Here is a 20,171-nt window from a genome sequence, read left to right on the forward strand (position 1 = left end):
CCCCTTTGTTAAAGGGGTCTTCCAGATTCTGATAAGCCTCCCGCCCGCAGACCCCCACAACCACCGGGCAAGGGCTGTGGGGATGAGACCCTTGTCCCCATCAACATGGGGACAATGTGCTTAGGGGGGCACCCCAAAGCACCCTCCCAATGTTGAGGGCATGTGGCCTGGTGCGGTTCAGAATAGGGGGGGGCGCACTCTGTCCCCCCCTCTTTTCTGCGGCCGGTCAGGTCAACGTGCTCGGATAAGGGGTCTGGTGTGGATTTTTGGGGGAACTCTACGCCATTTTTTTTTTAAATTTGGGGTGGAGTTCCCCTTAAAATCCACACCAGACCTGAAAAAAAAAAATGACGTGGGGTTCCCCCTAAATATCCATAACCAGACCTTCAGGTCTGGTTATGGATATTTAGGGGGAACCCCACGTCATTTTTTTTTAAATTGACGGCGGGGGTTCCCGTTAATATCCATACCAGACCTAAAGGGTCTGGTTATTGAATTTGCGGGGACCTCCGCGCATTTTTTTTCCCGAACTCCGAACTTTCAGCAATTATTCGGGTTCGGGAAAAACCCAAAGTCCGTACCGAACCCGGACTTTACAGTTCGGGTTCGCTCAACTCTAGACAAGACCAGTCACCCTGCAGAATGAGAGAGAGAGAGCAGAGCTGTGGGAGGGGCCTCACAGGCTCCACCCACTACATGCAGAAAACTATAAGAGGGGCGGAGACAAAATCAGTCACCCTGCAGAATAAGAGAGAGCAGAGCTGTGGGAGGGGCCTGGCAGGCTCCACCCACTACAGAAGACTACCGGAGGAGGCGGAGACAAGACCAGTCACCCTGCAGAAAGAGAGGGAGCAGAGCTGTGGGAGGGGCCTCACAGACTCCACCCACTACATGCAGAAAACTATAAGAGGGGCGGAGACAAAATCAGTCACCCTGCAGAATAAGAGAGAGCAGAGCTGTGGGAGGGGCCTGGCAGGCTCCACCCACTACATGCAGAAAATTATAATAGTGGGCGGAGACAAGACCAGTCACCCTGCAGAATAAGAGAGAGCAGAGCTGTGGGAGGGGCCTGACAGGCTCCACCCACTACATACAATTACAGGAGGAGGCGGAGACAAGATCAGTCACCCTGCACAAGGAGCGAGAGCATTGGGAGGGGCCTGACAGGCTCCACCCACTACATAAAATTACAGGAGGAGGCGGAGACAAGATCAGTCACCCTGCACAAGGAGCGAGAGCTTTGGGAGGGGTCTGACAGGCTCCACCCACTACAAAAAAACTACAGGAGAGGGCAGAGACAAGACCAGTCACTCTACACAAGGAGCGAGAGCAGAGCTGTGGGAGGGGCCTGACAGACTCCACCTACTACAGAAAAATACAGGAGGGGCGGAGACAAGATCAGTCACCCTGCACAAGGAGCAAGAGAAGAGCTGTGGGAGGGGCCTGACAGACTCCACCTACTACAGAAAAATACAGGAGGGGCGGAGACAAGACCAGTCACCCTGCACAAGGAGCGAGAGCTGTGGGAGGGGCCTGACAGGCTCCACCCACTACAGAAAACTACAGGAGGGGGCGGAGACAAGACCAGTCACTCTGCACAAGGAAAGAGAGCAGAGAACAAGTAAATGACCTCTTATGGCCACTAGATGGAGCTGAGTAGCAATAAGCATGCTCATCAGCCCCATCTAGTGGCCATAATGTGGTTTTCTCCCCATTCCCGCTTTCATTTTTTTTCAATGAACAACATTCGACCTGCAGAGAATAGAGACTGAGAACTTTCGATTTTGCCCGATTCACACAGAATTAATTTTACATGCAGTTGTGAGGGACGAACGGCACGTTTTTGATAAATACGCCCCTTTTTCCAGGATATAGGGCTCTTAAGACCTCAGACCACAGACCACAGACCAAGGGGATTTTACCCCCCCACCCCCACCTGGAATTCCACTTCAATCAGAGCAGGAAGATTCTTGTGAATACGATTGCATCTCTTCCTCTTACATTGTCCATAAAACGTTATCAGAGGAGGAAATCTCTGCTGGCCACACCCCTCCCCCCCCCTCAGCCCCCAATCACACGTCTTATCTCAGATCAGCCACGTTTCCTCATTACTTATGGAGGAAGACAAATAGATTTTATACTTCCTTCTTGACTCATGCAAAAATCTCGCCTCTTACGTTCGCTCGCTCGCATTTAAGGCGCAGCCCAGAGGTTTTTATACAATTTCTAATGCACATGGTGAGAAGCTCACAGTGTGCGGTGAAATCAGAGGAAGCCATTAAAGTCTGGGGGGAGGAGCCTGTACACCCGGAGGATTGAGGGAGGGTTTAATGTATTTCTGTAGTCAACACCCTTTTTTAGATTTCCCCTGCAGTACCTCTTTCTGCCACTAGATGACCAGCATTATTCAACCCACTTCATCTGAGCCCAGGTCATCCCGGACGAGCCCCCAACCTGTAACTGGACAGTCAAGGGAGAAGCTCATCCCGGAGGAGCCCCCAAACCTGTAACTGGACAGTGAAAGGAGAAGCTCATCCCGGACGAGCCCCCAACCTGTAACTGGACAGTGAAAGGAGAAGGTCATCCCGGACGAGCCCCCCAACCTGTAACTGGACAGTGAAAGGAGAAGGTCATCCCGGGCGAGCCCCCGACCTGTAACTGGACAGTGAAGGGAGAAGCTCACCCCGGACGAGCCCCAACCCGTAACTGGACAGTCAAGGGAGAAGCTCATCCCGGACGAGCCCCCAACCTGTAACTGGACAGTGAAGGGAGAAGCTCACCCCGGACGAGCCCCCAACCTGTAACTGGACAGTGAAGGGAGAAGCTCACCCCGGAAGAGCCCCCAACCTGTGACTGGACAGTGAAGGGAGAAGCTCACCCCGGACGAGCCCCCAACCTGTGACTGGACAGTGAAAGGAGAAGGTCATCCCGGATGAGCCCCCAACCCGTAACTGGACAGTCAAGGGAGAAGCTCATCCCGGACGAGCCCCCAACCTGTAACTGGACAGTGAAGGGAGAAGCTCATCCCGGACGAGACCCCAACCCGTAACTGGACAGTCAAGGGAGAAGCTCATCCCGGACGAGCCCCCAACCTGTAACTGGACAGTGAAGGGAGAAGCTCATCCCGGACGAGCCCCCAACCTGTAACTGGACAGTGAAAGGAGAAGCTCACCCCGGACCAGCCCCCAACCTGTAACTTGACAGTGAAAGGAGAAGGTCATCCCGGACGAGCCCCCAACCTGAAACTGGACAGTGAAAGGAGAAGCTCATCCCGGACGAGCCCCCAACCCGTAACTGGACAGTGAAAGGAGAAGCTCATCCCGGACGAGCCCCCAACCCGTAACTGGACAGTGAAAGGAGAAGGTCTTTCCGGACGAGCCCCCAACCCATAACTGGACAGTGAAGGGAGAAGCCCATCCCGGACGAGCCCCCGACCTGCAACTGGACAGTGAAAGGAGAAGCAGCACAGGGATGAGCTCATCTTTCTGGCACTCTGCCTTCTCCTATCAGCGTGCCTCTTATCAGCCCATGATCTGACTGGCTCCTTGTATTGCTTCTCGCTCCCTCAGTCTGATGGTCAGCATTATTCAACCCACTTCATCTGAGCCCAGGTCATCCCGGACGATCCCCCAACTCGTGACTGGACAGTGAAAGGAGAAGCAGCACAGGGTTAAGTTCATCTCTCTGGCATCCAGCTCTCTCCTCCTATCAGCATGCTTCTTATTAGCACATGATCTGATTGGCTCCTTGTGCTGCTTCCCGCTCTCTCAGTCTGATGGCCAGCATTATTCAACCCACTTCCACTGAGCCCAGGTCATCCCCGGACCAGCCTCCAACCCGTAACTGGACAGTGAAAGGAGAAGCAGCACAGTTATGAGCTCATCTTTCTGTCACTCTGCTCTCTCCTCCTATCAGCACATGATCTGATTGGCTCCTTGTGCTGCTTCCCGCTATCTCAGTCTGATGGCCAGCATTATTCAACCCACTTCCACTGAGCCCAGGTCATCCCGGACCAGCCGCAAACCCGTGACTGGACAGTGAAAGTAGAAGCAGCACAGTTATGAGCTCATCTTTCTAGCTCTCTGCTCTCTCCTCCTATCAGCACATGATCTGATTGGCTCCTTGTGCTGCTTCTCGCTCCCCCAGTCTGAGCTCTGCTGTACAGGGACTTGCACTGCTCGTATATAATGATATATGAATGATTGCAGAGTGTGTGTGTTCTGTCCCCTCGGCGGTCAGAGGATGGCGCTCTTTATCTGAATATCATTGGCTGTTATCTGGATCTCTCCCCGGCGCGGTGTCACCTGTCCCCTCCCGCGGTGACACACCTTTGTAATCTCAGGTCTCCAGTCCCAGCTCAGAGTTACCTGTGTGACAGGTGTGATCGGAGAAAGGGGAACACCCACCAAACCTGCCGAACAGGAGAAGACGGCGGAGGAGGGGAGGTCCCTGGCTGCCTCCTCCAGGATGTCCAGATCCTGGAAGCCTGCGCTCTAATCCATCGCTTGCAAGGAATCTGACGTCTCTCTGCCGAGGTTCCCTACATTCCCCCTGGGCTCCCCCTGGAGAGGAATCCGACGTCTTTCTGCAGAGGTTCCCTACATTCCCCCTGGGCTCCCCCTGGAGAGGAATCCGACGTCTCTCTGCCGAGGTTCCCTACGTTCCCCCTGGAGAGGAATCTGACGTCTCTCTGCTGAGGATACCTACGTTCCCCCTGGAGAGGAATCTGACGTCTCTCTGCCGAGGTTCCCTACGTTCCCCCTGAAGAGGAATCCGACGTCTCTCTGCTGAGGTTCCCTACGTTCCCCCTGGAGAGGAATCCGACGTCTCTCTGCGGAGGTTCCCTATATTCCCCCTGGAGAGGAATCTGACGTCTCTCTGCCGAGGATCCCTACGTTCCCCCTGGAGAGGAATCTGACGTCTCTCTGCCGAGGTTCCCTACGTTCCCCCTGGAGAGGAATCTGACGTCTCTCTGCTGAGGATCCCTACGTTCCCCCTGAAGAGGAATCTGACGTCTCTCTGCCGAGGTTCCCTACATTGCCCCTGAAGAGGAATCCGACGTCTCTCTGCCGAGGATCCCTACGTTCCCCCCTGGGCTCCCCCTGGAGAGGAATCCGACGTCTCTCTGCCGAGGTTCCCTACGTTCCCCCTGGAGAGGAATCTGACGTCTCTCTGCCGAGGTTCCCTACGTTCCCCCTGGAGAGGAATCTGACGTCTCTCTGCCGAGGTTCCCTGGGCTCCCCCTGGAGAGGAATGCTCCTCGGGACCCACAGCTACAGATAAGGTCAGTGTCACAAGAGACTGTCAGCTCTGCTGCCTAGAAATAGAGCCGGGAGTGAAAAAATGGGGACAAGGCTGGTGAGAAGGGACATTGACCTGTCCAACCCGGAGATGGGTGGGTGGGGGGTATGGGGGGCATTAGGGGGGCGAGCGGGGATGGCGTTATCAATCGACTTAATAATCCTCAAACTTGTGCACCCCAAATGTGACGCTGAGAACCGGGAACGCGGGAACGTTACTTCCAAGACCCCCACAGACCACCACGGGGGGGGTCACAAGTTCTCGAAATCCCACTGAGGGATTTACTAGGTTACCAGAGACTGCTAGAGACTGTGGTCAGATTACAGGGGACAGTTAGAGACTGCTAGAGACTGTGGTCAAGCTACAAGGTTATGCTAGAGACTGCGGTCAAGGTAAAGGGGTCCACTATAGACTGCTCAAGCTACAAGGGACTGCTAGAGACTGTGTTCAAGCTACAAGAGACTGCTAGAGACTGTGGTCAAGGTAGAGGGGTCTACTATAGACTGTTAAATCTACAAGAGACTGCTAGAGACTGTGGTCAAGCTACAAGGCTTGTTAGAGACTGTGGTCAAGCTACAAGAGACTGCTAGAGACTGTGGTCAAGCTACAAGGCTTGCTAGAGACTGTTAAAGCTACAAGAGACTGCTAGAGACTGTGGTCAATCTACAGGAGACGACTAGAGACTGTGGTCAAGGTAGAGGGGTCTACTATAGACTGTTAAATCTACAAGAGACTGCTAGAGACTGTGGTCAAGCTACAAGGCTTGCTAGAGACTGTGGTCAAGCTACAAGAGACTGCTAGAGACTGTGGTCAAGCTACAAGAGACTGCTAGAGACTGTAGTCAAGGTATAGTGGTCTGCTATAGACTGTGGTCAAGATACAAGGGTCTGCTAGAGACTGTGGTCAAGCTGTGGGAGTCGGGGGGTTCTGGATTCTGGGGTGGTGGCGTCTACACTGCTCATTTGTTCAGCCTCCCCCCAATGATCAAGCTATACATTGTAACTTTGTAGCCAGTCATGGGATGAGAGGCTGCAGCAGGGGGCTGATCTGTGTCAGACACTTGTGAACACAGCCAAGATCTGCACAGACACCGGGGCTTTACAGGATTGGGTCATCTCAGAGCCGACACCTTGGTCCAGGAAGGAGATGGTGACCCCTGGATGGCGCCTGAACAAATATATAGATATTGGTGCCTCCTGAGGAAGAGAGTATGTCTATGAAATGCGTTGAGCGTATAGATATTGGTGCCTCCTGAGGAAGAGACTATGTCTATGAAACGTGTCGAGCGTATAGATATTGGTGCCCACTGAGGAAGAGACTATGTCTACAAAACGCGTCCAGCGGATAGATATGGGTGTCTCCTGAGGAAGAGACTATGTCTACGAAATGCGTTGAGCGTATAGATATCAGTGCCTCCTGAGGAAGAGCCTATGTCTATGAAACGCGCTGAGCATATAGATATCGGTGCCTCCTGAGGAAGAGCCTATGTCTATGAAACTCGTTGAGCGTATAGATATCAGTGCCTCCTGAGGAAGAGCCTATGTCTATGAAACTCGTTGAGCGTATAGATATCGGTGCCTCCTGAGGAAGAGACTATGTCTATGAAACGCGTTAAGCTTATAGATATTGGTGCCTCCTGAGGAAGAGCCTATGTCTATGAAACGCGTCGAGGTATAGATATCGGTGCCTCCTGAGGAAGAGCCTATGTCAACGAAACACGTCGAGCGTGTAGATATTGGTGCCTCCTGAGGAAGAGACTATGTCTATGAAACGCATCGAGCGTGTAGATATTGGTGCCTCCTGAGGAAGAGACTATGTCTATGAAACACGTCGAGCGTATAGATATTGGTGCCTCCTGAGGAAGAGACTATGTCTACGAAACACGTCGAGCGTATAGATATTGGTACCTCCTGAGGAAAAGACTATGTCTACGAAACATGTCGAGCGTGTAGATATTGGTGCCTCCTGAGGAAGAGACTATGTCTACAAAAAGCGTCGAGCATGTAGATAGTGGTGCCCCCTGTGGAAGAGACTATGTCTACGAAACGCGTTCAGAGAATAGATATGGGTGCCTCCTGAGGAAGAGACTATGTCTATGAAACGCGTTAAGCGTATAGATATCGGTGCCCCCTGAGGAAGAGCCTATGTCTATGAAACTCGTTGAGCGTATAGATATCAGTGCCTCCTGAGGAAGAGCCTATGTCTATGAAACTCGTTGAGCGTATAGATATCAGTGCCTCCTGAGGAAGAGCCTATGTCTATGAAACTCGTTGAGCGTATAGATATCGGTGCCTCCTGAGGAAGAGCCTATGTCTATGAAACGCGTTAAGAGTATAGATATCGGTGCCTCCTGAGGAAGAGCCTATGTCTATGAAATGCGTTAAGCGTATAGATATCGGTGCCTCCTGAGGAAGAGCCTATGTCTATGAAACTTGTTGAGCGTATAGATATCAGTGCCTCCTGAGGAAGAGCCTATGTCTATGAAACTCGTTGAGCGTATAGATATCGGTGCCTCCTGAGGAAGAGCCTAAGTCTATGAAACTCGTTGAGCGTGTAGATAGTGGTGCCCCCTGAGGAAGAGACTATGTCTACGAAACGTGTCGAGCGTGTAGATATTGGTGCCTCCTGAGGAAGAGACTATGTCTATGAAACACGTCGATTTTAGGGCTACTCAGTCATTTGTAATTTTGAAGCCTGGCTAAAGGGACTTTCTGTCATTCTGATTGGTTTATGAGGGTTGCAGTGATTGGGTGATGTTCTGGAGGCAATCATTAACCCCTCCCCTTCTTCCTTACAGAGCGGATCTCTTCCCCCCCTCCTGAGGGAACATGGACTCTTCCAGAGCCGAGCTTCTCCTGGGGCCTCTGTTTGACCCGCAGGACGATCTATTCCACCCGCAGGGGTTTCCGGGGGCGGACCCCGCCGCCTTCCCTCTGTCCGAAGGTCACGGATTTCCGGCCGAGAAACTGTACGACGAATGGCAGCTCAGCGGGAGGACGGTAAGTGTCCCGGGCATTGCATTGTGGGAGGTAGGTGGCCACGCCCCCCAAATATAGAATAAACCCAATCAGCGGCAGTCCCTGATAATGTCCGACACCCACCCACAATACCCCCCCCCCCCCCCCGGAGGCCCCCTGGAGGCCCAATGGGCCTTCCCTTCGATAGGGGAGAAAACAAACGTCTTGTAGGCCAAATTCTGTTCTGATCGAATGTTCTTCAGGCTGTGGTCTCGTTCTTTTATTATGGGGAGTAGTAACATACCCCAATATGGCCACTGGGTGGAGCCGAGGAGCAGTGGAAACACACAGGTCTTTGTAACAAAGGATACAATGTAACAATTGTAGAGAACGCTAGAGGGAATTACGAAATAAATGGAACCAACTGGGTAAAAACGAATGTTCCTTCGGCTGTGTTCTCTTATGGGCAGTAGTAAAATACCGCATTATGGCCACTAGATGGAGCTGGGGAACACAGGAAATACATAGCTCTTTGTAACAAGGCATACAATGTAACAATTGTAGAGAACGCTAGAGGGAATTACCAAAATGATTGAACTAACTGGATAAAAACAAATGTTCTCTGGGCCCTTTAATAAAATATATATATATGTAAAAATGAAAAAAAAAAAAGAAATTACAAAAAAAGGGGGGTTGCCATCCGGGACCTCTAGGCCCTTTAATAAAAAGAAAAAAGAAAAAAAAACAGAAACCTCTGGGCCCTTTAACAAAAATTAAATAAAAAAAAAATATATAAAAAAATTAACATTTATAACAAAAAAAAAAAAAAAAAAGGGGGGGGTTGCCACATGGGGCCCTGGGGACCTCTGAGCCCTTTAATAATAATAATAATAATAATATATATATATATATATATAAATAAAAAAATAAAAATAAAATAATATATATAAAAATATATATATATTTTATATAAAAAAAGGGGGGGGGGGTTGCCATCCGGGGCCCTCTGAGCCCATATATATATATATATATATATATATATATATATATATATATATTATTAAAGGGCTCAGAGGTCCCCAGGGCCCCGGATGGCAACCCCCCCTTTTTTTTATATAAAATATATATATTTTTTTATATATATTATTTTATTTTTATTTTTTTATTTATATATATATATATATATATATATATATATATATATATATATATATATATATATATATATATATATATTTTTTTTTTTATTATTATTATTAAAGGGCTCAGAGGTCCCCAGGGCCCCATGTGGCAACCCCCCCCCTTTTTTAATTTTTTTTTATAAATGTTTATTTTTTTATATATTTTTTTTTATATATTTTTTTTTATATATATTATTTTATTTTTTTTTTTTTTCTTTATTTATATATATATATATATATATATATATATATATATATATATATATATATATATATATATATATATATATATATATATATAAATAAAGAAAAAAATAAAATAAAATAATATATATAAAAAAAATTATATAAAAAAAGGGGGGGGGGTTGCCACTCGGGGCCCTGGGGACCTCTGGGCCCTTTAATAATAATAATAAAAAAAATACATATATATATATATATATATATATATATATATATATATATATATATATACCTCTGGGCCCTTTAATAAAAAATAAAATAAAAATATATATTAAAAAAAAAAAGGGGGTTGCCATCCGGGCCCCTGTGGACCTCCGGGCCCCTTACAGGTGTACTGCCTGTACCCCCCTGATGGCGGCCCTAAGAAAACAAAACAAAGTCCCAAACCTAGAAATGAGGGAATTGTTAGCAGTAGGACACTTCTAATCCAATAATCACTGCAGTATTCAATGGAAGGTTTAGAAGGAGCCAGAGAGTGTGAAATGACTGCCGCTTACCGGCCTGAGGAGATCTCAGATTATAGAGATCTATGGAGCGTGTGCATCAGCCTGCCGGCCGCGATCACAGACCACCTCGATCAGGTAGGGAATGCTTCCGTCTGGTTAGATGAGGAAAACACCTTCAAGCTGTTCTTCAGAGCGGATCCCACAGGAAGAATCCACTCGGGTTTACCAGGCACTGGATCTGAGAATGGTAACTCAGCAGAGTCTTCATAGTGTAGCGCAGTGGTCTCCAAACGGTGGCCCGGGGGCCAGATGTGGCCCTTTGCTTGATTTTATCCGGCCCTCGGGGTGCTTTTTTATTCATTGGCACCAGTGATGGGGCAGAATTTCTCCCAATGACACCAATGATGGGGCAGAATTCCTCCCAGTGATGGGGCAGAATTCCTCCCAGTGATGGGGCAGAATTCCTCCCAGTGATGGGGCAGAATTCCTCCCAATGACACCAATGATGGGGCAGAATTCCTCCCAGTGATGGGGCAGAATTCCTCCCAATGACACCAATGATGGGGCAGAATTCCTCCCAGTGATGGGGCAGAATTCCTCCCAATGACACCAATGATGGGGCAGAATTCCTCCCAATGATGGGGCAGCATTCCTCCCAGTGATGGGGCAGCATTCCTCCCAGTGATGGGGCAGAATTCCTCTCAATGATGGGGCAGAATTCCTCCCAGTGATGGGGCAGAATTCCTCCCAGTGATGGGGCAGAATTCCTCCCAGTGATACCAATGATGGGGCAGAATTCCTCTCAATGATGGGGCAGAATTCCTCCCAGTGATGGGGCAGAATTCCTCTCAATGATGGGGCAGAATTCCTCCCAGTGATGGGGCAGAATTCCTCCCAGTGATGGGGCAGAATTCCTCCCAGTGATACCAATGATGGGGCAGAATTCCTCTCAATGATGGGGCAGAATTCCTCCCAGTGATGGGGCAGAATTCCTCTCAATGATGGGGCAGAATTCCTCCCAGTGATGGGGCAGAATTCCTCTCAATGATGGGGCAGAATTCCTCCCAGTGATGGGGCAGAATTCCTCTCAATGATGGGGCAGAATTCCTCCCAGTGATGGGGTAGAATTTAACCCAGTGATGGGGTAGAATTTAACCCAGTGATGGGGCAGAATTCCTCCCAATGACACCAATGATGGGGCAGAATTCCTCCCAATGATGGGGCAGAAGTCCTCCCAATGATGGGGCAGAATTCCTCCCAATGATGGGGCAGAATTCCTCTCAATGATGGGGTAGAATTCCTCCCAGTGATGGGGCAGAATTCCTCTCAATGATGGGGTAGAATTCCTCCCAGTGATGGGGCAGAATTCCTCCCAATGATGGGGCAGAATTCCTCCCAGTAATGGGGTAGAATTCCTCCCAGTGATGGGGTAGAATTCCTCCCAGTGATGGGGTAGAATTCCTCCCAATGATGGGGCTGAGGAAGACAGGAAATACAGTAGGTAACAAGTGAAACAATGTAACAATTCTAGAGCTGAGGAGCACAGGAAACACATAGGTCCCTCTAGAGAACGCTAGAGGGAATTAGCCAATAAATGTAATCAATTTGGTAAAAAAAACAAATGTTCTCTTCTGAACCAACTTTCTTATATTATGGGCAGTAGTAAAGTAGGACCACTAGATGGTGCTGAGGAGCACAGAAAATACACAGGTCTTTGTAACAATTGTAGAGAACGCGAGGGAATTACCCCAAAAATGTAACCAACTGGATAAAAATGAATGTTCTCTTATGGGCAGTAGTACAATACCGCATTATGGCCACTAGATGGTGCTGAGGAACACAGGAAACACATATGTCTTTGTAACAAGGATACAATGTAACAATTCTAGAGAACGCTAGAGGGAATTAGCAAATAAATGGAACCAATTGCACAGAACGAATGTAAACGCAGATTAATAATCGGAGCCCTGACGTTGCTGCTGCGGGCCGCGTGCTCTTCTCCTAGCCTTTCGGTCACATGACTAGGTTTGGCGCGGCGTTTCTGGATCCGTGGCAGGAAAGGCGGATTTTTTTTGCGACGGCGTGAATTTGAACGTCAGGCCCTCTTTTTTTTTTGTTGTTTGGCATCTGATAGCGTTCCCTTTGCCAAGACAACATCCTGGACGCTGTGGATGCCCGCCCGCCTGCCGCGACGGCTTATCACCGCCGATCGCTGTAAGCCTTTTTTAAAGCTCGTTAGCGTTTGGCGAACACAAGCGTTATCAGCCACGCATGGCCGCCTAGGCAAACACCCCCCAGACGAGGGCGTGTACACGCGACACGGATCCGGGTTCCGACCCGCGCAGCCGCCGCCGAAACCAGGATCTCCCAACACGACCGAGCGCGTGATAAAAAGGAGACACCGCCGCCAGGGGGCGCCGCTCCGCCCCGGCGTCTCTCCGCCGCACCTTCGTTTGTTTTATATAATTAAATGTTCCGTCTTTAATAAACTTGTCCGGCGCTCTGTTGTTTTGGCGCCAGAGTAACGGCCGCCGTGCTCTCTCTCTCTATTGCAGGGCCTGAGCGAGCGCGAGGACGCCGACGACTACCTGCAGATGATGATCAACCCCAACGATGTCTACAGCGCCGAGGCGGCCGCCAGCGAGTCGCCGGAGAGCGACAGCGGCTTCTCGGACGACCCCCGGCCGGAGACCCCCATGAGCCACGAGAACGCCGCCCCGCTGTCTGCGCCCCCCGTGTACGAGCTGGTGTACGACATCGGCGCCATGGAGGAGCGCAAAGTGCACGGCGAGATGAGCAGCGTCATATCCATCCAACTAGGTAACGTAAGGGGGGCGGGGCAAGGGGAATCCACCAATGGGAACTTATTTTGGTTTGGAGTGGCAAAGGGTTAGACCCCCCCCCATCAGCATTTAATCGCTGTGTCCCCAATGGCGGGATTAAGCCTTTCTATTTACGGTTGTCACCAAAGCCAAAGAGCGCCCCCTCCCTAATGAGATGGGAACTGCTTCAGCAGACCCCCCCTCCCCCGCTCCTGCTAAAGCACCCAAGGCAGGCGCCCTCTTCTGACCATTCCCAGCCCTTGTTGTCACCAAGACAGGAATAGAGGTGAAAGCTTCCAGTGGGGACACCTGGTGACAAATTAAAGGGGATTACTTCAACCACCGCTCCTCCCCCATTCAGTACTTCCTTCAACTTCCTGTGGTGTCACTGGGACAGGAAGTGAAGGAAAATCTCCCCAAGGGGACACAGAAAAAAAAATACCATACAGGGGTTCTAGAGCCCAACATTATCCATTATACAAGGTTTGGATTGAGGTCTTTTTTTAGGGCAATTTGTCCCCTGGGTCCAGGGATAGCCCCCCCCCCAGTTGTCCCTTCTCTGCCCCCCCCCAGTTGTCCTTTCTCTGGCCCCCCAGTTGTCCCTTCTCTGCCCCCCCCAGTTGTCCCTTCTCTGCCCCCCCCCCCCAGTTGTCCCTTCTCTGCCCCCCCCCAGTTGTCCCTTCTCTGCCCCCCCCCCAGTTGTCCCTTCTCTGCCCCCACAGTTGTCCCTTCTCTGCCCCCCCCCCAGTTTTCCCTTCTCTGGCCCCCCCCCAGTTTTCCCTTCTCTGGCCCCCCAGTTGTCCCTTCTCTGCCCCCCCAGTTGTCCCTTCTCTGGCCCCCCCAGTTGTCCCTTCTCTGCCCCCCCCCCCAGTTGTCCCTTCTCTGCCCCCCCCCCAGTTGTCCCTTCTCTGCCCCCCTCAGTTGTCCCTTCTTTGCCCCCCCTGTTGTCCCTTCTCTGCCCCCCCCAGTTGTCCCTTCTCTGCCCCCCCAGTTGTCCCTTCTCTGCCCCCCCAGTTGTCTCTCCTCTGGCCCCCCCAGTTGTCTCTCCTCTGGCCCCCCCTCATCAACGATTGAAATAAAATCCTCCCATTTTTATTCCATTCTTTATTTTAGTCCCGGTGACGGCATGACCCGGCCTCCGTAGTTCTCTATGCAATGCAGGCAGATCATGGCTGGTGGGAGGGGCTTCCTAAAAACATCACAGCAGCGGCCTCAGTGGCTCTCTCAATAGCCCCCAGTGGGAGGAGTTATGCAAATCTCAAAATGCCCTGATGGCTGGGTTGCAGTCTGGACGACGGGGGGGGGTGGTCATTTCTTACATAAGCTGTATTGGCACAGGAAACGCCCACATGTGACGCTGAGCCCCCGCGATTGGAAGTCCAGTAAATGAAAAGGGGCGGGGCTAGGGAGGGTCAGGCTGGGGAGGAAAGGGCTAGATGATGCTGGGCGTCCTCCAGTGTCTGATCTGATTGGTTGTGTTTTTGCACCAGCAGAGGATTGGCCGTCCCCCGTGCTGATTCCGGAGAGCTGCATCGTGAACGATCTGCCGTCACTCCACGCCGGGCTCTGCAAGCCGCTGCTGATGAGGGGCTCCTCCCCCGACCTGCTCTCCATGGACTCCCTGGTAAGTGTCGGCGTCCGTCTGTCCGGTGTGTCTCCTCGGTGATCGGCGTCTCATTCGTCATCTCCCCTCCCCCGCAGTACCCGGAACTCCACCTGACCGACGAGGAGAAGAGGCTGCTGTCACAGGAAGGGGTGGCCCTGCCCAACAACCTACCACTGACCAAGGTACGGCACAACCTACCACTGACCAAGGTACGGCGCAACCTACCACTGACCAAGGTACGGCGCAACCTACCACTGACCAAGGTACGGCGCAACCTACCACTGACCAAGGTACGGCGCAACCTACCACTGACCAAGGTACGGCGCAACCTACCACTGACCAAGGTACGGCGCAACCTACCACTGACCAAGGTACGGCGCAACCTACCACTGACCAAGGTACGGCGCAACCTACCACTGACCAAGGTACGGCGCAACCTACCACTGACCAAGGTACGGCGCAACCTACCACTGACCAAGGTACGGCGCAACCTACCACTGACCAAGGTACGGCGCAACCTACCACTGACCAAGGTACGGCGCAACCTACCACTGACCAAGGTACGGCGCAACCTACCACTGACCAAGGTACGGCGCAACCTACCACTGACCAAGGTACGGCGCAACCTACCACTGACCAAGGTACGGCGCAACCTACCACTGACCAAGGTACGGCGCAACCTACCACTGACCAAGGTACGGCGCAACCTACCACTGACCAAGGTACCTCGCAACCTACCACTGACCAAGGTACGGCACAACCTACCACTGACCAAGGTACGGCACAACCTACCACTGACCAAGGTACGGCGCAACCTACCACTGACCAAGGTACGGTACAACCTACCACTGACCGAGGTACGGCGCAACCTACCACTGACCGAGGTACGGTACAACCTACCACTGACCGAGGTACGGCGCAACCTACCACTGACCAAGGTACGGCGCAACCTACCACTGACCAAGGTACGGCGCAACCTACCACTGACCAAGGTACGGCGCAACCTACCACTGACCAAGGTACGGCACAACCTACCACTGACCAAGGTACCTCACAACCTACCACTGACCAAGGTACGGCGCAACCTACCACTGACCAAGGTACGGCGCAACCTACCACTGACCAAGGTACGGCGCAACCTACCACTGACCAAGGTACGGCGCAACCTACCACTGACCAGGGTACGGCGCAACCTACCACTGACCAAGGTACGGCGCAGCCTACCACTGACCAAGGTACGGCGCAACCTACCACTGACCAAGGTACGGCGCAACCTACCACTGACCAAGGTACGGCGCAACCTACCACTGACCAAGGTACGGCGCAACCTACCACTGACCAAGGTACGGCACAGCCTACCACTGACCAAGGTACGGCGCAACCTACCACTGACCAAGGTACGGCGCAACCTACCACTGACCAAGGTACGGCGCAACCTACCACTGACCAAGGTACGGCGCAACCTACCACTGAAGGAGAACTTCTGACGTAAATTGTTTCCCCGACCCTGCAGGCCGAAGAGCGGATCCTGAAGAAGGTGCGGAGGAAGATCAGGAACAAGCAGTCGGCTCAGGATAGTCGGAGACGCAAGAAGGAATATATTGATGGGCTGGAGAGCCGGTGAGCAGCATGTAGACGGGCCGGTAGGGACGGCGGTGTGACGGCCACAGAGAGGGAATAATTAACGTCTTGTCTTTTTCCAGGGTGGCCGCGTGTTCTGCGCAGAATCAAGAACTTCACAAGAAGGTTCTGGAACTGGAGAAGCACAACATGTGAGTAGAGACAACGTCTTGTGGAGGAGGAAGCTGAGGATCGGTATGATGACAATGTTCTATCTCCATTGCAGATCCCTGATCACCCAACTCCGCAAACTCCAGACCCTCATCAAGCAGACGTCCAACAAAGCCGCGCAGACCGGCACCTGCGTCCTGGTACGTCCCATCTAATCCCCCCGTGCCCCTCCCCCACCTCGCCTTACCGTGTGTGTGCTGCTCACAGAGCTGACACTCTATTCCAGATTCTCTTCTTCTCCTTGGCGCTGCTGATCTACCCCAACTACTACCCACTGCGCTCCGGGGCCGCGGCCAGCGACAAGGCCACCTACACACCCACTGGAGGTAAGTACACCACTCTCATTGTGAGTACTTACCTGGGAGAACTTCCTCTGGGATCTGCAGTCCTTCTTTAGAGTCGGTCCTCAACATTCCCTGCACACCAGCTGAATTTTCACATCAGGCCAACAGGGAAACTTGTTAAACATTCAAACCGTATTCTATCTTTCAATGTGGGAGGGGCTCAGCAATGCGCTTAATTAAAAAAAAGTCAAGATGCTTAAAATATAATTACAGGTCCAGAAATTGGGAGACTTGCCCCTCAGAGTAAGGCAGCCATGTGACTACAAACACAAATTATATTTCATGGACATGCTAATGGACCTTCTCCTTCTTCTGCTCCACTTCTTCCTCTTTCTCCTCCATCCTCTCCTTCTGCTTCCGCTTCTCCTTCTTCCACTTCCTCCCCTTCTCCATCCTCTTCTTCTCCTCCTTCCTCTCATTCTTCTCCTTTCTCTCCTTCTTCTTTCTCCATCCTCTTCTTCTCCTTCTGCTTCCCCTTATTCTCCTCTTTCTCCTTCCTCCCCTTCCTCTCGTTCTTTTCTTTTCTCTCCTTCTTCTCCTCCTTCCTCTCATTCTTCTCCTTTCTCTCCTTCTTTCTCCATCCTCTTCTTCTCCTTCTGCTTCCCCTTATTCTCCTCTTTCTCCTTCCTCTTGTTCTTTTCTTTTCTCTCCTTCTTCTCCATCCTCTTCTTTTTCTTCTCCTGCTTCTCCTCCTTTCTCACCTTCTTCCTCTCCTCCTTCTTTTCCTCCTTCACTTTCTTCTCCTCCTCCATTTTCTCCATCCTTCTGCTTTTTCTTCTTCTCCTCCTCCTCCATCCTCTCCTTCTTCTCCTCTTTCTTCTCCTTCTTCTCCTACTCTCTCTATATTTTATGGGCATACTAATGGACCTTCTCCTTCTGCTCCTCATTCTACTTCTACTCCTCTTCCCCCTTCTCCTTGATCCTCTCCTCCTGCTTCTCCTTCTTCCACTTCCTCCTCTTCCTCTCCTCCTCATTCTCCATCCTTTTCTTCTTTTCCTGCTTCCCCTTCTTCTCCTTCCTTCCCTTTCTATCGTTCTTCTCTTTTCTCTCCTTCTTCTCCTCCTCCCTTTTCTCCTTCTTCTTCTCCTTATTCCTCTCCTTCTTCCACTTCCTCCTCTTCCTCTCCTTCTCCATCCTTTTCTTATTTTCCTGCTTCCCCTTCTTCTTCTCCTCCTCCTACTTCCTTCCCTTTCTATCGTTCTTCTCTTTTCTCTCCTTCTTCTCCTCCTCCTTTTTCTCCTTATTCCTCTCCGCCTTCTTCTCCTTCTTCCACTTCCTCCCCTTCCCCTCCTTTGCCTTCTCCTTCCTTCCTTCCTCTCGTTTTTCTCCTTTCTCTCCTTCTTCCTCTCCTCCTTCTTTTCCTCCTTCACTTTCTTCTCCTCCGCCTCCATTTTCTCTTTCTCATGCTTTTTCTCCATCTCCTCCTCTTCCATCCTCTCCTTCTCCTCCTGCTTTTTCTTCTTCTTCTCCTCCTCCATCCTCTCCTCCTTCCACTTCATCCCCTTCCTCTCCATCCTCTTCTCCTTCTCCATCCTCTTCTCCTTCCTCCCCTTCCTCTTCTTTGCTTCCTCCTTCTTCTCCAGCATTTTCTTCTCCTTCTCCTGCTTCCCCTTCTTCTCCTACCTCTCATTTTTCTTCTTCCTCTCCTCCTTCACTTTCTTCTCCTTCTCCTCCATTCTCTCCTTCTTCTCCTCCTCCATCCTCTACTTCTTCTCTGCCTTCTTCTTCTTCTCCTCCTCTTCCATCCTCTCCTTCTTCTCCTCCCTCTTCTTCTTCTCCTTTTCATGCTTCCCTTTCTCCTCCTCCTCCCCTTCCTCTCGTTCTCCTTTCTCTCCTTCTCCTCCATCACTTTCTTCTCCTTCTTCACTTTCTTCTCCTCCTTCACTTTTTTCTCCTCCATTCTCTTCTCCTTCTCCCCTGCCTCTTGTTCTTCTCCTTTCTCTCCTTTTTCTCCTCCGTCACTTTCCTCTCCTCCACTTTCTCTTCTTCTTCTCCTCCTCCTTCTGTCTTCTTCTTCCTCTGCAGAAGAAGATGAAGAAGGAGTAGGAGGCTTATTCTCCTCCTTTTTCTCCTTTTCCTCTTTCTTCCTACAAACACAGAAAATATCTCATGGACACAGATGATGGATTTTTTTCTTGCAATATTTGCAGTGATATCCCGGAACATTCTGAACACAGGAGGCTTCTCCGAGGTCACGGAGGCCCCCCTGCTATCGGACCGCCCAACACCTGAGCTCCAGTTGGAAGAGAAGGTTCGGGATGCCTCCAGTGGCACTCCACGCCCCCCTGAGCAGGAAGAGGCGGGCTCAGAAAACAGAGGCCCAGCCCCCGAGGAGCTGGTCCCCTTGGAATCTCCTCCCCCTGGACAGAAAGACATATTACAGTTCCACAGAAGAGGGGGCTCTGCGGGGAAAGACCCTTCTAAGACGGTCCGGTCCGATGAGATATGACCACGTAGAAAGGCAGAGACGTACCTGGCGACACTCAATGCAAGCTGTGATTGGAGACGTTACAATTAGACGACAAAAGAGGGGGAGGAGGAGGAAGCGGACACGGGTCACGGGGGGCTTGTGGCGCACCCTCCAACAAAGAAACAACCGGCTGTGATATGTGCACCCCAAAAAATGCACAAGGCCCCCGAAAAAATACACATCGCCTTACTCTTTAGTTTTCGGGAAAAAACTTACTGTGAATATTTTCCACCCCGCCCCTTTTCTGCCGAAGACGTTTCGTCCAAAGGAGCGTCACGCCTGTTTACATTGACGGAGCCGCCGCCTCCCGCTTTCTCTCACTTCTTAACCCCTGATGGACCGGATCTTCCCGATATTCAGAGAATTATTTTATATTTTATTTATATGACTAATCATTATATATTTTCGTGGGAGGGTCAGATGAGATCTCCTGGGATGTTGAATATGTAAAATGTTTTAATAAAAAGGTAGTTTTTATGTTTCCAGCTGTCTCGTTTCTTTAAAAAATAAAAAAATTATTTGCTTTTACATTTTCTTATATGTTTAAATAGACCCAGCCTACCTTTACAGTAAAGAATCCTCAGACTGGCTACGATTAAATACAATCTACTTTTACAGTGAAGAATCCAAAGCCTGATGACTTCTACATACAGTCTACACAGAGGCGGCTCTTTAATTAGGCAAATTAGGCGGTCACCTGAGGCCTCACACTCGAAAGGGGCCTCACGGGCCGCCTAATTTGCCCTACCGGAGGAAAGAGAGCACTGGAGTAGCGATGCCCCAGCCAACCGCCGGAGCCGCAACTGACAGCACTTTTGTGTGAATCTTACACTTTGCTACAATGTAAAATAGTGATGAGTGTACAGCTTGTATAACAAATAACTCAACACACAGACATTAATGTACAGTAAGAATCTGCTTGGGTTGGCTCCGGTCATCTCCCCACACCCTCTATTGTTGTCAGCAGAGCGGAGCTCCATTCAGGAACTTACCTCCCGGACTTTACACTT

General features: G+C 50.7%; 1 protein-coding gene across 4 annotated transcripts; it reads left to right on the plus strand.

Annotated features, from left to right (window-relative positions):
* The first annotated feature begins 4,378 nt into the window (after positions 1-4,378).
* LOC120920390 (cyclic AMP-responsive element-binding protein 3-like protein 4) lies at positions 4,379-19,643 on the plus strand. Of its 4 annotated transcripts, none has more exons than XM_040332443.1 (10): positions 4,379-5,284; positions 8,099-8,300; positions 12,684-12,948; positions 14,441-14,574; positions 14,652-16,007; positions 16,070-16,176; positions 16,260-16,328; positions 16,403-16,487; positions 16,574-16,673; positions 18,842-19,643. In XM_040332443.1, exons 2-10 carry the CDS (start codon positions 8,130-8,132, stop codon positions 19,138-19,140), a joined length of 2,586 nt encoding a protein of 861 aa, XP_040188377.1. In that variant the 5' UTR covers positions 4,379-5,284; positions 8,099-8,129; the 3' UTR covers positions 19,141-19,643. The 4 variants fall into 4 exon arrangements, with proteins under 4 accessions (XP_040188377.1, XP_040188379.1, XP_040188380.1 ...); XM_040332445.1 differs by having other exon boundaries at positions 14,652-15,629; XM_040332446.1 differs by having other exon boundaries at positions 14,652-14,738.
* Positions 19,644-20,171: the final 528 nt, after the last annotated feature.

The sequence above is a fragment of the Rana temporaria genome, chromosome 13, assembly GCF_905171775.1.
Source record: "Rana temporaria chromosome 13, aRanTem1.1, whole genome shotgun sequence".
NCBI classification, from domain to species: domain Eukaryota; kingdom Metazoa; phylum Chordata; class Amphibia; order Anura; family Ranidae; genus Rana; species Rana temporaria.